General features: G+C 38.9%; 1 protein-coding gene across 1 annotated transcript in view; it reads left to right on the plus strand.

Moving 5' to 3' along the window:
* col25a1 (collagen type XXV alpha 1 chain) overlaps positions 1-19,026 on the plus strand; it is a 181,992-nt gene extending 162,966 nt beyond the window's left edge. The window contains exons 24-37 of the mRNA XM_080791994.1: positions 76-120; positions 586-666; positions 1,051-1,113; positions 1,755-1,805; positions 4,636-4,662; positions 5,110-5,190; positions 5,622-5,657; positions 7,093-7,146; positions 7,596-7,649; positions 7,838-7,864; positions 8,172-8,225; positions 10,467-10,544; positions 12,412-12,450; positions 14,070-19,026. Of these exons, the coding sequence (XP_080648120.1) occupies positions 76-120; positions 586-666; positions 1,051-1,113; positions 1,755-1,805; positions 4,636-4,662; positions 5,110-5,190; positions 5,622-5,657; positions 7,093-7,146; positions 7,596-7,649; positions 7,838-7,864; positions 8,172-8,225; positions 10,467-10,544; positions 12,412-12,450; positions 14,070-14,072 (693 nt within the window). The 3' untranslated portion in view covers positions 14,073-19,026. The remainder of the gene's footprint in view (positions 1-75; positions 121-585; positions 667-1,050; positions 1,114-1,754; positions 1,806-4,635; positions 4,663-5,109; positions 5,191-5,621; positions 5,658-7,092; positions 7,147-7,595; positions 7,650-7,837; positions 7,865-8,171; positions 8,226-10,466; positions 10,545-12,411; positions 12,451-14,069) is intronic.
* The last annotated feature ends 1,527 nt before the right edge of the window (positions 19,027-20,553 follow it).

The raw sequence follows: 20,553 nt of genomic DNA on the forward strand, positions 1-20,553 counted from the left end.
CTCTCTGTTGCTATACAAAAATTGAATCTCAGTTACAGATGTGTTTGTTTCATTTGTTTATTTCATTGCCGTCAGGGGGATCAAGGCATGCCTGGTCTGCCTGGGCTGGATGGTGAAAGAGTGAGTTGATTTGTATGCATTTTATTATAAATGTCTAGCTGAAATACAGCTGCTGTATATTTGTGAATGAAATTCAATAGAATTGTTTAATCATGCAGAGAGGTGTAGTCAATGACATTACAATGTTTATGCAATGAATGATATAGCCAAAGCTGTGAAAGTTATGTTATGTTTATTTTATTTGACATTGGACGAACCAGATGCATTTTTAAAATGCATAGCAAGATTGCAAGCACCTTTCCACAGGAGCCATTTCTATATAGGAGGCTTAGGTTATAGTGTTTATAGTGGTGTAGGCTAAGTAAAATAAACAATGTATACATTATCATTAATTTATCATCAATCTCAATATTTATATTTATACATGGAAATTACGATGTTTACCTAATTAACCTCAGGGTGAACAGTCAAAATAGTCTTGAATGTTTGACTTCATGTATAATCATCTCTGTTCACTGTGTTCAGGGTTACAAAGGTTCCAAAGGAGACATGGGAATCCCTGGCTCGTCAGGAGAAAAAGGCACAACTGGTTTACCCGGCTTGCCAGTAAGACACCATTAATTAAAGTAATCAAGCCAAGCCAATATTATGTTGCTGCAGATACAGCATTGTGCCGAATGCTGCATGCCTGCAGCATTCGGCACACAATATGTATTTTGAATACGGGACTTGTAACAGAGTACTGTATATCTATATTTGCAGTAGGCCTACTGATACTTTTACTTAAGTATAAAATAGCATATTTTTTCCCCCATTCACCACAACTAAGACTTGAGTGCCACCCATTCACCCAGTAAATTTACATGGCAGGGGTGGATTAGAGTCTAATCCACCCTACACCCTTGTGTAAAACAACAAGGATGTGTCTAATCATTAGACACACCCTTGTTGTTTTACACAGGACTTCTAAAATGGTTCCTTCTTCCTCAGGGTGTGAACGGGTTCAAAGGGGATAAGGGAGAAGCTGGTCTGGCAGGTCCTGAAGGTTCCTCGGTATGTCACTACGCTTACAAAATTCATTCCCTTTCTTCCCAATGGCGTTCCCTGCCAAAGACGTATTTGACGTCTTGTGGAGTTTTTATTGATTCAGAATAGCCTCTCTTAGATCTGCCGTATAGTCGTCCGTCAATTAAATGTTTCCCCGCCATCCACTTCCACTATATAAGCGTGATCTTAGGCCGTGTTTTTCTCTGAATTGAGGTGATTGAACAGAAGGTCCATGTTAGTGGCTCATTAAAACAATCGGCGCTACGTCGCGGTTACAATTTGAACGCTTCTGATGACTTTTAAAGTTACGACGCTACATTAGCTATAGGCGATTTTGCTTCCTGTTCATTTGGGGTGAATTTGGGGGTTCATCCGGGCCGGCAGGAAGCGACAACGTAGAGGTTCAATGGCGGTGGTCAACTGACACTTATTAGGTGACATAACATGTTTTTAAAAAAAAGGATAGAACCCCCCACACAAAGCTATGGTTTATGCTTATAATTATTTAGGTATTTTCCCTTAATAAAGAAGTCTAAACCATACAGCAATGTGGTTTTATCCTTAAACTACGTTCTGCTTTTAACCCAGCACCCAACGATGTGCGTATAGTCAGCCCTTCATTAAAACTCATTGTCTCTCATCTGTAGATCACTGGCCACCCAGGGCCTCCAGGGCCTCACGGACCTCCAGGGCCCATGGTGAGTTTGTCCATCTCAAAATGATCAGAATGCTCATCAACGTATCTTATGTTTGTGCATCCTATACTGTGTGCATTTATTTTGCGTAACATGAAATGGTGGATGGCAATGTGCATGTCGTCTTCAGTGTGAGGCAACATAATATGTAATAACTTAGAGCAGTGGTTTTCAACCAGTGGTCCTTGTGGGGGTTCCAGGTGGTCCACAGCTAAATGATTGTAAATTAATTAATTAATGCAGATGTTTGACAATAATTTAACTCCTGGGTCCATTTGGTTTCATCTCTCATTCATGGTGTTAACATGTTTGATTGTGTTATTTTGTCTTAAATAAAAAACATTTGATAACAAAAAATATAAAAGAGTTAAATATCTAAGGGTCCATTTGGTTAACAACTCTCCATCATTTAGCTGGGGACCACCTGGAACCCCCTCAGGGATCACTGGTGGTCCCCGGACCACTGGTTGAAAACCACTGACTTAGAGGATCACTTTGTCTTAGAGGACACAGTGTGATACAAGATGATCCACCCTGTAGTGATTGCGTCAGTAGATCCACCCTGTATGAATGTGTCATACTCATTCTCAGTTCAAACCTTAAAGGAAGACTGACACGCCCCTCGGGAGCTAATAACTGCTATCAAACAATGCTATCATGACTCTGACGTCAGAGTGGCGAAAGCTTTCCCCAACGACTTCTATGCGGGCTCGCCGGGCTTGGTGGCCGTGGTAGCATAGCAACTTATGCTACTATTTTGGTGTCACATTTAGCTTGAATACTGGGTGAAAGTCTCATTAAAAAAATTATTTTTTCGCAACATTGTTCAGGTGAACTGTGTGTTTATGCTTGTTCATTGTAATAATCAATATCGCTATGATTATTTTATTTATCGCCGCGTCGCTCCGCATGACAACATAGTCTAGCCCGTCTCAGATGCAGGCTGCACACACACGGACGGACGGACGGACGGACGGACGGACGTATAGTCTCTGGTCAGGTCCCCGCATTGAACTGGGCATGTGTGTACGCACACACACACACACAGACACACAACTTTTAGCCGTGGCTATAGTGCATGACAGCGGGGAAGAGATTCCGTGCCATTGCATGTGTGTGTGTGTGTGTACACACATGCCCAGTCCCCCGTAGAGGCTCATGATCTCGTCCGCAAGACTATGCCTCGGCATAGCGATATTTATTATTACAATGAATACAAACATAAACACACTATAGTTCACTTGAACAATGTTGTGGTAACTAACTACGGTATTACAGAGTGAGAGCGAGGGTGTACATGTCAGCCTGCGGCTGAGAGGGGAAAAGAACAGTAGTCGCGCTGCTCTCACAGCGGCCAGACAACAGCAGACCGTCCGTAGTCGCGACTGTCGCGCTGCGGGGCTGAGAGGTCTCAGAGCGGGCAGACAGGGGTGTTGGCGACCGGGGGAACATGGGACTCCAGTCCAAAATTTGCGCTTGTGCTGCAGTTCCCCTAAAAAACCCCACGCCAACCTCAATTGCATTCAAACTAAGCATTTCTGGCGAAAAAATATTTTTTTTCAATTACATTTATAGCCAATATGACGCTAAATGTACCGTCAAAAACGCTAGCCTGACCTATAGCCACTTGTTGCTAGCGCCGTAGCCCCGTTTCAAACTGTTTCAAACTGTTTTCAGTCAGACCACGTGATGTGCTGTACCACCCATATTAATTTCGGGGCATGTCAGCGGACCTTTAAGCTTATTCATTTTGTATACTGCAGTGGCCCAAACGTGTTTGGCTGTACATAAAATAGTCATAATTTTGGGTGGTTCATCTTTGAAAAGATGTACTGTATATACATTTTTCTAAAATCTAAAAGTAATTCCTGAGTGCATATTTCATTTCATTGGAGTCTGAATTGAATCAGAATATCGGGAACTATAATCACATTACACAAATTTTGCATAATTGTTTATGTAACAAATCCTAATATCTGTCACCACATTTATCTTTCCGGCACAAAGGTCATCATGAGTAAGGCCGGCTGTCGGTTATGGGAGGATAGGTTGTCTAGTGACCTTAATTGTTGTTAGTCAGAGTTTAGACTATTGCTTGTGGGGTGTGATGATGCAATAGGCTAAATTGTCTTGGCTGCAATTATATGACATAATGATGGTGCTTTAGTCACGTGCACGTAGTAAAGTTTTCATCATAGCAACTCAACTGCAGTAACATGGATGCAAACTGAACTGAAATATATATATATGGTTATTTTTGTATATATCATTTTTATCCCACAATTTTGTAACCCTGTTTTTTCACCCAGTGTCAATTATCGAATGTAATCCTGGGAGCTATACTTCCTCTGCCAACCTGGGGGGCCTGCGGACTGACCTCATGCTTCCTTCTATGCATGAGGAGTCCAAGCTGCTTCTTTTCACCGGACGTAGCACGTTATTCCAACCAGTTCCTTTCCCCTCCATCAGGCGCCCCGGCTGGCCAGGGGAGGTAGTTTAGAGACCAGGATTACTGCATGTTTTTGTGAGTGTACCTACCCTTGGGGACACGGGGAGAACATGCAAACTCCACACAGAAAGGCCCTTTCGCCAATCCTGCCTCGGGTATGGGCACTGAGGGAGGCCAGGACACACCCCCAGCGCCCACAGTGTCACCAGCGTGAATCGAACACAGGACCTTCTAGCTGTGAGGAGACAGCACTACCGAGTACCGACTGTGCCACTGTGTCCCCTAAAAGATATATCTGGTTCTTTAAGTACTGGAAATAATGTGTAGTCTTGAAAGTTAGATTATTAGCTTCTTTCCAACTAACATTATTGTATTTCTTTTCAGGGTCCTCATGGCTTCCCTGGACTGAAGGTAATTCTCAGAAAGGGATTTTCAATTACAACCTTCCTTATCTACATTGTAAACATGATCATAAAGGGCCTCAATTTAAACAAGCGGTATAAGCTTTTTTGCGTTATCCTGTTGATTATGGTGCGTCAGATGTATGTTTGTTACAGATGTATGTATACTATACGACATATGATTTAATTTCATGATCAATATTGACATCAATCAGTCAATCATATAGCACATCACAACAGGATGTACTGTTTCCACCTCCATGGCTAGGACTTTATGATTTTCTTTGAGGGGGAGACCCAACCCAGTGGTATCAATAGAGTCTGCAGAAAAATGTCATAACAAACTATACCATATTAATAATACATTAAATACATTAAACATAAATAACATTTAATGTCAAACTTCAAGTCTTGCTTTCTGTCCCGTGAGCTAATTCCTGTTCATCTTTCCACCTAGGGAGACGGGGGGCTTGGTGGCACAAAGGGTATCCGTGGGGAGTCAGGTCACAAAGGGGACCGCGGACCCTTGGGTCTGCCTGTAAGTAATGTGCATATAGCTGTGCACCCTCGGATATCCCCCAAAACACACATCCCTGCCCGTCACTTCTTCATTTCCTCTCTCCCTCCTAACTTATATTTCCATCTCCTCTCCCATCACAGTTTCTTGTCCGTGTGTGTGTGTGTGCGTTAGCACAAATATGTGTGTATGTGCGCGCGTCTGCGTGTGTGCTTGTCTGTGTGTCTGTGTGTGTGTATATTCAGTGTGCGCGGCAGCGTGTCTCGTAATGCTTCACCGCTTTACTTCTCATTCCCTTGAGCTGACCTCTGTGTAACATGTAATTTTAATAGATGTATTACCCTGCCATCCACCTGCCCCCAATAACAGCAATTAAGTGTCTGTTATCACTTGTGATCATCTTGTACTAATCCCGCCTTGTTCATGTCACTCATACCTCCATAACCACGCAGGGAGCTTCTGGCTTGGACGGCAAGCCCGGAATTATGGTGAGTGTCATTTTGACCAAAGACATCACCACCCAACCTCTATCTCCTTATATCTCCAGTGTTGATTTGAATTATGGTGAGTGTCATTTTGACCAAAGACATCACCACCCAACCTCTATCTCCTTATATCTCCAGTGTTGATTTGAATTATGGTGAGTGTCATTTTGACCAAAGACATCACCACCCAACCCCTATCTCGTTATATCTCCAGTGTTGATTTGAATTATGGTGAGTGTCATTTTGACCAAAGACATCACCACCCAACCCCTATCTCGTTATATCGCCAGTGTTGACTAATACTATGACGAAAACTGTTCGTCGACTATACCTTTTTCCACTGAGGAAAATAAATGGAAATTAAATGAAAAAAACTAACTAACTAAATGTTTGGAAGGAAGTCATTTTACACTTGGTTCCATGCTGAAAATAGCAGATCTACAAGCGACGCGTTGTGTGCTTGTAGAAGTGTAAAATCATTCATTACGATAACTGTAGATTTAGTCGACTAAAATCTTATGATATAACACTAAAACATTCCAGGTGACTAAAATGTGACAAAAACTAAATGGAAACTATTCAAGAGACTATGACTAACTAAAATCAACATTTGCTGTCAAAATCAACACTGGTTATGTCCCCTCTCACCTTACACTCCCTCCCCCTTTTTCCCCTGCAAATCATTGTTGATGTCACCCCCCATCCTCTGATATAAGATATAAGGTTATGCAAGGTTCCAGTCACTTCTGAGAACGTTTCTCTGCTTTTTTGAGTGCTCAGATCTCTTCTTCTGTTTAAGCCTGCATTCCAGTTGATCCTATGAGAACCTGCAGTATACTTTTTACACTTACACTTTTTTAAATCTGGCACCTGGTTAGCTTCTGTTTTGTTTGTTTTTTTATACTTCTGAGAACTTTATTATAGTTACGTCTGATCTAGTAGTCTGAATCTTGAATTAGGCCGTGCACAAGTTGAGTTTAAACCCTTACTGTAAAAGCCCTATTCTCAAAAATAGCAAAAATAATCGAACTACAAGCTCACAGCGTGTTTCGGTGTGACATGTTATGAGCTTGTAGATAATTATGGTTGGTCACAGCTGTGACAGGAGGCACTTCAAGGCTCTTGTTTGTCCTGTGTGCCATTAACACAGCATTGTCAGCATTGTCTCTTGTATTGTCTCTTGTGGTCAGTGCATGTGAATTACAGTAGCAGTGGTTCCCTTTGTCAGTCTCTTGAATACTGAGAATGATACAATATAGCCATGTCATCACTTGCTTTTTTGTAGCAATACATTTACAACACCTGTGTAAATGTGACTACTGAACATGAAACTTGATTTCCACCTCAGGAATTTGTTGAACAGGCAATCGTAATCAGCATTACTTTGCAGCTTGAATTGAGCAGTAAAGACTCACCGTGTCAATGTTCATTTTTGTAGGGCATGGATGGACCGGCTGGGCCAGCTGGTCCTGCTGGGCCAAAGGGTGACATAGTAAGTGAAGATTTTCATTTAGGTAAACTAGTATCCGTTTTATACTCAAAATATCATGATATGCTTAAATTATCCGTAATTTCAACATTATTTCTGAGCATTCTCTTCAATTATAAGAGTTGCTTTATTAAAGATACAATCTGACGTTATTGTAAATAATCTGTATTGTAGAATATGCTAAAACAATATTGTTGGAGAGGTGGTGCTGGGTAGCACATCAAATGTGCCGACAGCTATATTGTAGTTTGCACATCGTTCGTTGCATTTACCTCTTTCCATGGGGAGAAGAAGACAGTGGACAAATAATCTATGGTTTGCAGGTTGAAGTTTAACAAGCTTAACTTGATGAGTAATAGCTAACTTACTGCCCCAGAAGGTTGTAATGTTGACTTCATTCATCATTCAGTATCATTAATTCAAATGTAACGTTGTTGTTGTTTTTGTATCAGGGTGAGAAAGGTGCATCTGGGGAACCTGGACCAAGGGGACCCTATGGATTACCTGTGAGTTTGTTCTCATGTTTACCATGTGGAAGTCTTGATTGTCTAGTTTGTTGCTGTTTAGTGTCTCAGCTGTTCTAAAGCATTAAACCCAACACCAATGTTCTCTAGACTAACCAAATGACATTACAGTGACTACAAAGGTAACAACCAAGCAAATCATAATTAAGTAATTGTTTCTTTGCTTGCAGGGTTCAGCTGGACAACCAGGCTTGGATGTGAGTCTTTAATGTCCGTTGATGTGTCCACCAAAGCTAGTATGGAAGACAAATAATGTCTAGCTAACAGAGTTTATTGCTAACAATATACTATATGTGTAGTGTGGTATATTTGTGGTATATTTCAGCAATTTATTTTATTTTTCCTCCTGTTACACATCCCTTCACTTTCTCCTGTGCTTTCCTTCATGTTTTGTTCATCTTTCACTCTCCCTCTTCTGGCTTCTTCTTCTTTTTCTATATTTATACGCGTATTGGAAAAGGAAAGCGTAATGAACTGGAGTTGTACTTTTGCAAAAATTTGCAGGGGTCGCCAGGCTTAAAGGGAGACAAAGGTGACCTTGGGGAAAGAGGAGAAAAGGTAGACGTACTGTAGCGATGCTTGTCAACTCCTTAACATTACAGAGAAGGACTGATGTCAATGGACAGTGACTGTCAGGGTTTATGGCTGGTATTGATCTAATCACTATTCTGGATTTCTTTCCAAATATAGTATATAGGCTAGATATTGTTTTTCTTAGCGGATATGTTGGATGGTTGGTTCGTTGGTTGGTTGGTTGGTTGTGGTGTACAGTACATAATTTGGAAGGGGTGTAGGGTAGATGCTGTTGATTACATTTGTTTCCTGACCATATTGGGGTGCTGGGGTTATGGTAAGATATAGTACTTCAGGTAAATTTGAATTCTTACTCAGGAACAATGTATACATTCTACCTTTATTCTGCCAAAGATGTCATCTAGATTTGAACAACGGTAATAAGAGAGCTTTTTTATTTCATATAAATACATACTGTCAAGCCAACATCTGTTCTGCACCATTGATTTGCCATCTCATCTGTCAGAATCACATACTGTTTATAAAAATCACATTTTGAGACATCCAAAAGTGATTTAAAAACATTGTTTTTGTTCTTAATACAGATAGCCAGTGATGTTCAGTAGAATTAGATCCAGTCCATTGACAACAGGCAGTTTAAAACTCACCTTTATGGTTTATGATTTGTTCCTGTTTTTTTGTTATTTTATGGATCCATGCATGGGCACATGCACATACAGTAACCCATCCCACCACTTTATTTGCTTTGGTCTGTCAACAACCCTCCCCTTGCTTGAGTAGCATATATACTGTATTTGTTTGCCTTTCTAAAAAAAATCACTTCCAAGTATTGTGTGTGTGTACATTAGACTGGATAACAATTAACGGGTGCTTCGCAAACTACTTCTCAGCTCTCAAACGTGTTTTCAAATGTAACGGCATTGTTTTATGTTTATATCATATAGCATAATTTACATAATAGATAATATTACTTGCAACTAATGCTGTTCCAGCTAATTATTCAGAGCTGTCTAGACTGAATTGGACAGTTGGTCTTATGTTGCACACAGGTGCTTCTTTTCAAACTATAAGCTACATTTACGGTAAATTCAGGTAGTCCAATTTTAGTTAACAGTTAACAGAGTTGTTATAGCACATGCATGCATAATTACTCAGTTTTCTCTTGGATCACTTTACAAGAAAATGTGCTACTCTGAACTGTCTGATGTCTTGTTTCCAGTCTTTCTCTCTTGTTTTGCATGTGTTGAATGGTTCAGTTAAGAAGTTATCTGTGTATTGTTGATTTGACTTGATTTGAGAGTAATCTTTTCACTCATTGTGGTGACATGATTCTGAGGTGGGAACTTTGACTGTTAGAAGTTTTATATGAGCTTGTATGGACTCATACAGTATACACAGAGTGATCATACAAGTCAATTTTCACACTGGTAAGGACCATGGATCAAGATACAGTTTTACATCAGTTTCAGTTGACCATTAATGACCATTGATGCGCTCTGTTCCTCTGGAGGTGTTTTCCTTGCTTCCTTATCTCTTCCCCTGTCGTCTTGACAGCCCTTATAGTGACCACTTCTCTCCTCTACTGCCTCTTACTTCTTCCCCTTCCTTGTTACCCTTCTATCCTACAAGTAATATTCTGGAGCACCCACTTCTATCTAACACTGAACATGCCTTCCCTCCGCTGTGGGCTTCTAGCCTCCCTATTTAATCCCTCTCCCCTTCTAATCGCAGTTATGTCCCCAATGTTTAAAATTGACTTTTTTTTTTACTTCACCAAACTATTGTATCCACAGGGGGAGAAGGGAAAGAAGGGGAAAAAAGGGCCTAAGGGAGAGAAAGGAGAACAGGGTGCCCCTGGATTAGATGCACCCTGCCCATTGGTATGTCCCAGCTGTGAGCTGGAAATCACCTCCAAGCCACCTTAGAACAGTGGATCCAGAGAGGAGAAGCGAGTCGCTGAATAACCTGACACCCGGTATCCCGCCGCCACAGTCTAAAAATCACCAGAGCCAAGCGAACTAGCCATTTAGCTAGTTCCAGAATCTAATCCACAAAATAAATCTATATTGTCTAGTCCTTTTTTAGAACAAACACTGATGTGTCTCAAATGTACAGACCTCAGGTTGGCCTCACTGCGGTGTCAGCGAGCTCAGGGGCCAGCTTCTCCTCTCCCCTCTTGCTATCCCTCCAGAGTGGACGGATGCATGGGTTTAGAACTGGCCACTTCTCTCCCAGTTAACACTCCTAGGTCGTCTTTACAAACAGGGTTTCCGGGGCTTTAAGGGTGAAAAGGGGGAACCAGGGCAGCCTGGTCTGGACGGGCTGGATGCCCCATGCCAATTGGTACGGTATTTCTCTTTTCCTGTCTACCTCCTTCCCACCTGCATGCCACTCACTCACCCTTTGACCGCCCCTGAAGCTATGCAGGGGGGACATTTCATGCTGCCACTGCATGACATTGCTCCACACCTGCGCATGGGGACATGCCCTCACTTCACCCAGACAGCTTAATTGGTAAAAAAAAAGATCACAACCATTATCCTATAGCACACCAGTATGCTCCACGTTTGCCGTACAAATCACCTTTCCAAACACATAACTAACCCTCCTTACTGCAAGCAGCCCATTTTTTATTGTACACGGCATACACTTCTAGTGTCATTTTTTATTAATAATGTGAAATTAATACAATATATAAAATAAAATAAAAAGAATAAAGGAATTTGCTTAAATCCCATTGCCGCCCAGCTGATTCCCAAGTGGACTGTTTCCCCATGTTAACTCGATGCTAACACAGACTAGCAACAGCCCTGACTTGTTCCTTACTTACTGATGATGATCTATCCACGCACTAGAAACGTGGACCCCTTCCTCTCCTCTGTTAACTCCTCTTTTACCCCTTGACTATATTTGTACCAATTGGGCCAGACCGTGACCAAGGAGAGAAGATCAATAATATCTTATGAACCATGCCCTTTTCAACAGTGGACACAAAATGATTTATGCTTTATATGTTTATTTGTGGTTGTGTGGTTTTAGTGTCCTTAAACCATTGCAGTGTGTTGCATGAACACAATAACATCCTATATTAAGGACACTTCATTTAAATGGGTGATGTAGACGTTTGTGTGCTATACACGTTTCAGATCTTTGCTTTAATTACAGATAAAGACATAACGTAATGTTCATATTGACTTGAAATAAGGGAATGCAGTTTTTAATGTATAATTAATCTAATGTATTACCATAATTAATCATATTCAACCCATTGATTTTTTTGTTCCATTTGTTTTCATTAACTTGGATTTTTCTTTAAAAAAAGCAAAGAAAATAAACTAATCATTGCATGATTAAAAAATGTATGTGAGCAAATTGCATGCATGAGGTATACATGTTGCAATGTATACAATTGACAATGTATTGCTTATTCACTGGTAAGTTCAAACTGCATATTAGGAATAAACATTTATATTCTATATTCCATCTCCTTTGATGAGATTTGATTCGGTTTTTTTGTAAGCAATACCAATACAGCAAATCAAGTGTAAAAAAGGCCATTTTACACTGTGATTTAAAGTTAAAATATTAAAATATTATAGTTCCTATACCATTGCTTCAACCCAGTATTGAGTAACTATGACTACCATTCGACTCGACTACCATTTTTCACTGATGAAAACGAAATGGAAACTAAATGAAAACTAAGCTATGATAACTAAAACTAAGACAAAATATATCGACAATTTTGTCAACAAATAAAAACTAGACTAAAATGAAAGGAAAGGACTAGTGAGCTTGTGAGCTTGTAGATCGAAGTGTAAAATCAGTCATTACGATGGCGTCAAGGCCCGCCAAAATACATTTTGTCAACTAAATCAACTGTAGATTTAGTCGACTAAAATTTTATGACATATAGGGCTCCATTTTCGACACCGCTAAACCCCTTATCCCTAAACTTCTTTGCCTTTTTTTTTTACTTTTTACAAAATAGTCAAAAAGGCAAAGAAGAAAATGGAGCCCTTAGTCGACTAAAACTAGACTAACACTAAAACACTCCAGGTGACTAAAATGTGACTGAAACTAAATGAAAACTATTCAAGAGACTATGACTAAAACTAAAATCTAAATTTGCTGTCAAAATCAACACTGCTTCAACCATTCTCATTGCTTCTAATCAAACCTATCTTCCCCATTACGCTTTCCTCATCAGGGTCCTGATGGACTACCGATGCCTGGATGCTGGCAGAAGGTGAGAGACATTTACAGCAATATCACATGCTTCAAAAGCACAATTACTGTATGTCGTTATACAAATACACAGTGGTGGAAAAAGTACACAAATGTTTTACTTAAGTAAAAGTACCAATACTGCAATGTAGATGTACTCTGTTACAAGTAGAAGTCCCGTATTCAAAATGTACTCAAGTAAAAGTACAAAGGTACAAGTGCAAATAATGTACTTAAAGTACTACAAGTAAACGTACTGATATCGCAGAGTGTCTCATTTCACAAGTTCAAATTATGTGTACACAATCTTTTGAAAATAGCAGATCTACAAGTTCACAATGCGTCGCATTGTGAGCTTGTAGATCTGCTATTTTCAAATGGCCTAAATGTATATAGGGCTGAAGTGGTTAATGTATGTTTTCCTAATCACAACAAAAAAAAGTTACTAAAGTTTTCAAATTATTGTAGTGGAGTAAAAGTACAATATTTATGTACTCAAGTAAAGTACAAATACCTCAACATTGTACTTGTACTTAATGTACAGTACTTAAGTAAATGTACTTAGTTACTTTCCACCACTGCAAATACACACTATGTGCAAAGTATTCAGACCACAGTTGCTTGAATGTTTAGTTGCAGCCCACTTTGCAGAAGCCATCTCTCAGTTCTGTCAAGGCTCTTTGTTTGACCAGTGGTCTCACTCACACTTTTCGGTCTAGCATACAACATTGATGCATGCTAGATGTAAGCAAGATGTAAGTGTCATGGCCGCCCCAATGCATTTCAAATGGCAGTCACATGGTTTGATACAACATTTTGGACTACAAGCTGTTGTATGGCTTTCGGCTGTGTTTCGACTGCCCCCCTCTCCCTCATACAACACAAATGTTGTGTCAACAGTCTATGGTCAAACCATGTGACTCCCATTGGAAATGCATTGGGGCAAGATGTATCACACCCTTTGTATACAACAAGCATACATCAGTCTGTTGCGAAGGTGTGAGTGAGGCCATACCTCCATAATCCATATGCGTTTTATGGAATTGTAGTTATATCACTTATCCAGAGTGATTTATAATGCTGAATGTAGAATGGCACCTATGGCAAAGTACCCACCTTGATATATAAATAGTAATAGCCTAGAAGCAATTATATTTGTCATATGGCTAATAGAAAAAATAGCCAATATACAAGCTCTGGTGTGTGTGTGTGTGTGTGTGTGTGTGTGTGTGTGTGTGTGTGTGTGTGTGTGTGTGTGTGTGTGTGTGTGTGTGTGTGTGTGTGTGTGTGTGTGTGTGTGTGTGTGTGTGTGTGTGTGTGTGTGTGTGTGTGTGTGTGTGTGTGTGTGTGTGTGTGTGTGTGTGTGTGTGTGTGTGTGTGTGTGTGTGTGTGTGTGTGTGTGTATATTTAAATTTGAGTTTTCTGAATATTTTGTACATTTGTTGTGCATTCAAGTTCATTTCCCTGGTGTGGTCTTAAATCTTACCCATCCCAAAACCTGCATGCAGTTAATCTCAAATGAATGTCACCTCGCAATGAAGTGAAAGATTTCTGTGTCAACTGTCAACACATGTCTTACTCCAACTTGATATCATTCATCTCTACCATCTCTATCTCTCTTGTGTTTTTTTCTTCTTGCAGTGATCGCTCTAACCTGAACCGCATGGAGTTTGTAAATAATGCTTCTTATATGTATTTATAGTTTTTGTAATGGAAGAAAAAACAATCTCACGCGAAAACGAAATCAATGATAAGGAAAAGAAAAAGAGCAAAACATCCCAGAGTGTCACATCCTAAGCTGCTTCTACTCACCTAGCCGTGTGGAAAACGTTGTGTGTGTGTCCCGCTCACTCTGTGGAGTTCAGACCCCCCACGGCCAGTGGCAGAACTTGTCTCCTAGTCTTTGCATGGCGCAGACTGGGAGCGTCACAAGCCGGTCTGGTTCGATGGGGGCTGGAAGGAAGAAATTGGAGGATGAGCATTGAGCAAGTGGAGGAGGAGATGTTTGCAGGGGTCTGGACTGGCTCTCTCTAACACCAAGCGCTAGGTGTTATTTTGTGTGTGTGTGTGTGTGTGTGTGTGTATGTATGTGTGTTCTTTATGCTGTCAACAAAGCTCACCATCCATTCATGCCACAAAGGACTAAAAAAAATACAAAAAAAACATCTCAAATTGAGCATTGCATCCCTGCTCCCCCTCCCAAAAGCATGAGCCCCAATACTGAAACTATATATTTATATGTATTGTACATACATATGTTAATTGTTGTGTGGCTTCTGCAAAAAAAAAGACAAAAGGTAAAGGGAAAAAAAAGAAACACTAACATTTTGCTATTAGCAAAGAAAAATCACCAGAGCTCTGAATTAGTAATCTGTGTACCTCTTGCTTTCTTCTAATCTTCCCAAGGGAGTCACGCCATGGCTGGTAGCCTGAAAAAAACAGTTTATCCCCCAGAAAGTAAAAGAGATGAGTTGTTGGGTTATTGTTACTTTATTGAGGTGATGCCTGCAGTGGGATTCTCCCAAGCTTCTGCAGATTGCTCCGCTGGTGCACTATAGCATGGTCCAGGGGACAGCGTGTCGAAGACCCCCCTCACCCCATGTCTATACTTCTGACTAAGCCAGCGGTCCCTACTGTCGTGGGCCGGGCGAGAGGGAAAGCTCAGAAAGGTTTAGTGCACTGATCAGGAAAACAAATTATGACCAACCAGGACTCACAGAGATTGGACTGGCCTGCTCTAGATTCCTCTAGAGCAAAAGGCAACTGGATCGTTGGAGAGTTGTTCATAGTTTGTTTCCTGCAGATCGATCTCCATGGTGAGTGGTGACTGATCAGCTAAAGCATTCGCGTGTTGTCAGAGACGGCGCTCGAGAGCGTTTGTAGAATGCTGTCTTTTTTAATTTTAATTTGTATTATTGTTATATATTTTGAATTTTTACTCCTTGTTTTTACTCATCATTGTTTATATTGTATATGATAGCCTTTGGTGCCTCAAGCTTTTGTTATTCATTCCTTTATACGAAATGTACAAGTTTTTAATCATAATTTGAGTTATTGGAATTGGTGATTTACCCCAAGGACAGTAAGTGTTGTCACGGTGTTACGAATACACAATAGCAACGCACTGTTGTTAATGTGTATTGAGCTTTGATTTTACTGAATGTTTAAACAGCATAGTAACTGCAACAAGGTCGTGTTAATATGTGCAACACAAAGGGAATTTGGGTTGGTGGTCCTGGATATTCAACCATATTTCAATACAGTACACACAGCCACTGATCTTGCGCAACATTCGAACAACATTTGTACAAGCACTGACACGCCTGGTGTTTATGGTAAATAAGATACTTGTTCATTGTAAAAAAACGTATACGGAATATTGTTGGTACAGTGTTGTAAATTCACTGCATGGAATACTATTTCTTGGACTTATATTGTGCATTTCTTGATTTAACAGAATTACACTGACAGATGTAACATAATGTCTAAGTTTCAGTTCCTTTTCGCGAATATATAAGTATTTTGATCAAGTCCATTTATTTTTCAGCAAACACAAAAATACTGCGTTTGCTGCAACCTCAGTTGGGTTACCACTCATTTGCAGGACTGACTTAATTGTTTAAACTAAAGTAACAAATGAAACCAGATACTATAAATGCAGGCTAGCTATATGAATATGACACAAAAATGCTCATCTCATATGTTTGGGCATGCTTCCATTTCTAAACCATAATGTGATGGGTGGCCAGTTAAGTCACATTCCATGTCAAATAGATCAAAGTGGAGCAGTGTTGCGACATACTGTACACTCCCACTCAAGGTATATCAATTTTATGAATTATGTCATGTTATTTATGATGCGGATGCCTTTTAACAGAGTAACACCTATGCAAAGTGGTGATTAAAACATTTGATTTACTGTAATTTCTAAGAATTGTTAAAAGGAGCACATCACCCATTTTCAACATTCATAGAATTGGTCCTCACTAATGCTAATTAATTAATTAATAATGAATGCTTATAATTAATTTGATAAGATGGCACCAGTTCTCTACTCAATCTGCAGCTCCCAGTTGGACTGCATGCGGACAGTTCAGAAACCTGCTTACTATCAATCAATGGGGATTCTAAAGTAATGGAAACTACAGCCTTTGTCTCCCTGTGTCCTTGGAAAGTTAGCAATTAGCATGCATGAAAATAGAAGACATTGTTAAAAAAATAGAAAGAAAGATAGAAATTGTCCTCTTGTTTGAAATGACCAACCTGCCTACCGATGATTTCCCTCTTTTAACAGATTTCTGAACTGTCAACACCCCACCTCTGAGACACAGAGTGAGTAGACAAAATGTTACCACCGTATATTGAACATTATCAAAGATCAATGATATGAAGTAATGATTAGAATGGGTGAAGCATGCAGCAAGTTTAAGCAGCAAGACAGTTTGATTCATACAAGCATATTTCCACATGGTTTATAAAATTATAATTGATTGTACAACTGTTATGTTATACATGAGAGGTTCATCTGAATTTTATCCTAATAATGGTGCTATTTGTTAAATATGTTAACAATAGTTCGATCAGTGCACTTCACCAGTGGCAAGAACCCGATAATAGGGTTTTGTGTTCATTTGTTTGTTTTGGATTTTCTTTGTTTTGTATGTAACAATTTTAAGTATTTTTTGTGCATATACTTTTATATTTGTTTCACAATTGTAAGTGGTGCATTATTTATTTTTCTATTCTCAAAGAAAGCATTGTTGGTTCCTCCAGGCATTCCTTTCAAAAGGCAGCAGTTTTGATATCTGAAGTCAGTTTCCATCGTGTCAGTGTTGACATGATGGATTCTCCGGATCACACCAAGGCTCAGTGAAAGAGTAGCTTATAGAAATTAGAAATGGTACAATGTGAAGGAAGTTGGTCACCTTTATGAAACCTACAGTTGAGCTTGAGTTAACTTAGCACACCTTACCATGGTACTCATTTGGTTTTTATATTATGTGAGTGTCCAAACACTCTGTGATAAAGAATATGCCTAGAAGCAATTGACGGGCTGAGTGCTTGTCAGGTCATATAGCCAACACAACAGCAGATGTAAGTTAAAGTTATTGCAATTCTCCATCTCTTTATTCTCTCTCTCTCTCTCTCTCTCTCTCTCTCTCTCTCTCTCTCTCTCTCTCTTTATTGAATGTAATTTGATATATGTATAGTGGATAATGTACTGTTGAAATATATGCTCATTTTGACAAAAAAAAGTGCAATTCATACTTTTATTGATGTGTGCAAAATCAAATGCAGCTCAAAAATATGATCACCTGAGCATGTTTTTATATAGTGCCATTTTCTTCCTCATGTTATTCTCGAACTACCACTATACCCTGACAAAGAATTATTTGCCTAAAGAACAAACAAAATAATGTAAATACTGACCTTTGACCTGGAATTGGTTTGATTTGTTTTCGCCTTCAAAATTGGTCCCTTTAATCATGTTTCAAAGTTGTATTGTATTGCCGAATGTTCATTGCATTTATTTTTTATTTTTTTTGTCTATTGATTTCCAGCCATTGTCACAGTACAATCATTTGCTATCCAAAGGCACTGTGCTAGGAGTGTCAGCAGCTACTTATTTTTTGCTTAATGTATTGTGACATAACGGTTGTTTTTTCCTATATTTTCACAAATTGTGCTAGTTCATCTGCAGAAATGCCAAACAATATGACACATTAATTTACATCTCAGTATTACTTAAGATAAACCTTTAAATGTCTCCACCAGTTGTCTTCTTCAATTTGTCTTGAAATAGACCTGCCAGGACAGATATTTTCTTTTCTTTTAATTTGTATTTTGTATTTCTTTCCCTGAAGAAATATCCCTGTGTATAAGACCACAAAGGATCAAGAGTCACATTTCATCAAGTCATTTGAGCGTAAATGAGTTGATTTAGGATTACTCTTAACTCACAGGTCATTCTTCTCAAATATAATCTGAAAGATAAACCTGATCCTTGATCCTTATAAGTCTCTTAAAGCATAATTTACAGTACAGTACTCCATGTAGATCAGTTCTTGTCGGAAAGCAACATCATAGTATTATGGAATATACATTTGGTGTAACAGTTCTATTTTCCGATTGAGGTACAGTCAACACTAAGTAACATTACATTATTCTGGTAGTAGCTTGTGTATGAATGTGGGAAAGTACAATAATGCTGATACATATAGGCCTAATTGTTCGCCGGTGTTGCGAACCGAAAATAGCTGATCTACAAACTCACAGCGCATCATGATGTGAGTGGCGCAACCACTCATTAACAATAAGTACTAATGCTATTGTTGTGTACACAGTGTATAGTAGGCTACTTTCATTGATGTAAGAGGTTGTACCAAATAATCACTCAAATTAATAACATTTTCAAACTTGTGGCTTTTAAGATTTGCTTTTCGGAAGTGCTAGTAAGTTTATTTTCAGTTCTACATTTGTTACTCTTTCTCCTTAAATATTGATTGAAATGTATTGTAAGTTCTTGTTGCACATTTCACGGTAACCTTTCATTTGACTGTAGCCTACTGTTGGAGCCAAATAAACAGTCTTTCAAATACACTGTGAAATTGTGAATTAAGTCTTTTGAACCTGGCCCCCACCTTCACTTAATGTGGCCCACAGGTTAATATCTGAATATTGATATATTATTGATTTCAGCTGTTACAATTCCAAACATGCAAACATGACCCACTTTAATAACTTCTAAAGAAGTATTCAAATGTTATTGTCTTTTTTTATGTCTTTGTATTTAAGTATATAAGTATAACTAAATGCATTTGCAATTAAAAAGTAAAAAATGTCAGGATTACAATATAAAATAATTTGAGATTCCAATTCAAATAGCAAAAATAGAAGATCTACAACGGTGTTGCACTGCGTATCATGTCTGCCGTACGATATGGGCTATAGCCCATGGTCCAAAATGATGAGAAACGAGGCTAACTTTTTTTTTTCAAAATTTCAAAAAACATGGGCTATAACCCATCGTTTTTTTTATTTTTTCATTTTTTTCAAATCCTCCAAAATGATGAAAAACGGCGTGCTATAGTATGCCGTACGATATGGGCTATAGCCCATGGTCCAAAATGATGAGAAACGAGGCTAACTTTTTTTTTCAAAATTTCAAAAAACATGGGCTATAACCCATCGTTTTTTTATTTTTTCATTTTTTTCAAATCCTCCAAAATGATGAAAAACGGCGTGCTATAGTATGCCGTACGATATGGGCCCTACCGTACGGCATACTATAGCACGCCGTTTTTCATCATTTTTGAGGATTTGAAGAAAATTCAAAATTTCAAAAAACATGGGTTATAGCCCATCGTTTTTTGAATTTTTGAAAAAATGTTATCCTCATTTTTCATCATTTTTTAACATGGGCTATAGCCCCTACCGTACGGCATACTATAGCACGCCGTTTTTCATCATTTTTGAGGATTTGAAGAAAATTCAAAATTTCAAAAAACATGGGTTATAGCCCATCGTTTTTTGAATTTTTGAAAAAAATGTTATCCTCATTTTTCATCATTTTTGAACATGGGCTATAGCCCCTACCGTACGGCATACTATAGCACGCCGTTTTTCATCATTTTTGAGGATTTGAAGAAAATTCAAAATTTCAAAAAACATGGGTTATAGCCCATCGTTTTTTGAATTTTTGAAAAAAATGTTATCCTCATTTTTCATCATTTTTGAACATGGGCTATAGCCCCTACCGTACGGCATACTATAGCACGCCGTTTTTCATCATTTTTGAGGATTTGAAGAAAATTCAAAATTTCGAAAAAAAACATGGGTTATAGCCCATCGTTTTTTGAATTTTTGAAATAAATGTTATCCTCATTTTTCATCATTTTTGAACATGGGCTATAGCTCCTACCGTACGGCATACTATAGCACGCAGTTTTTCATCATTTTTGAGGATTTGAAGAAAATTCAAAATTTCAAAAAACATGGGTTATAGCCCATCGTTTTTTGAATTTTTGAAAAAAATGTTATCCTCATTTTTCATCATTTTTGAACATGGGCTATAGCCCCTACCGTACGGCATACTATAGCACGCCGTTTTTCATCATTTTTGAGG

The sequence above is a fragment of the Protomyctophum bolini genome (assembly GCF_963924005.1).
Source record: "Protomyctophum bolini genome assembly, chromosome: 20".
Lineage (NCBI taxonomy): Eukaryota > Metazoa > Chordata > Actinopteri > Myctophiformes > Myctophidae > Protomyctophum > Protomyctophum bolini.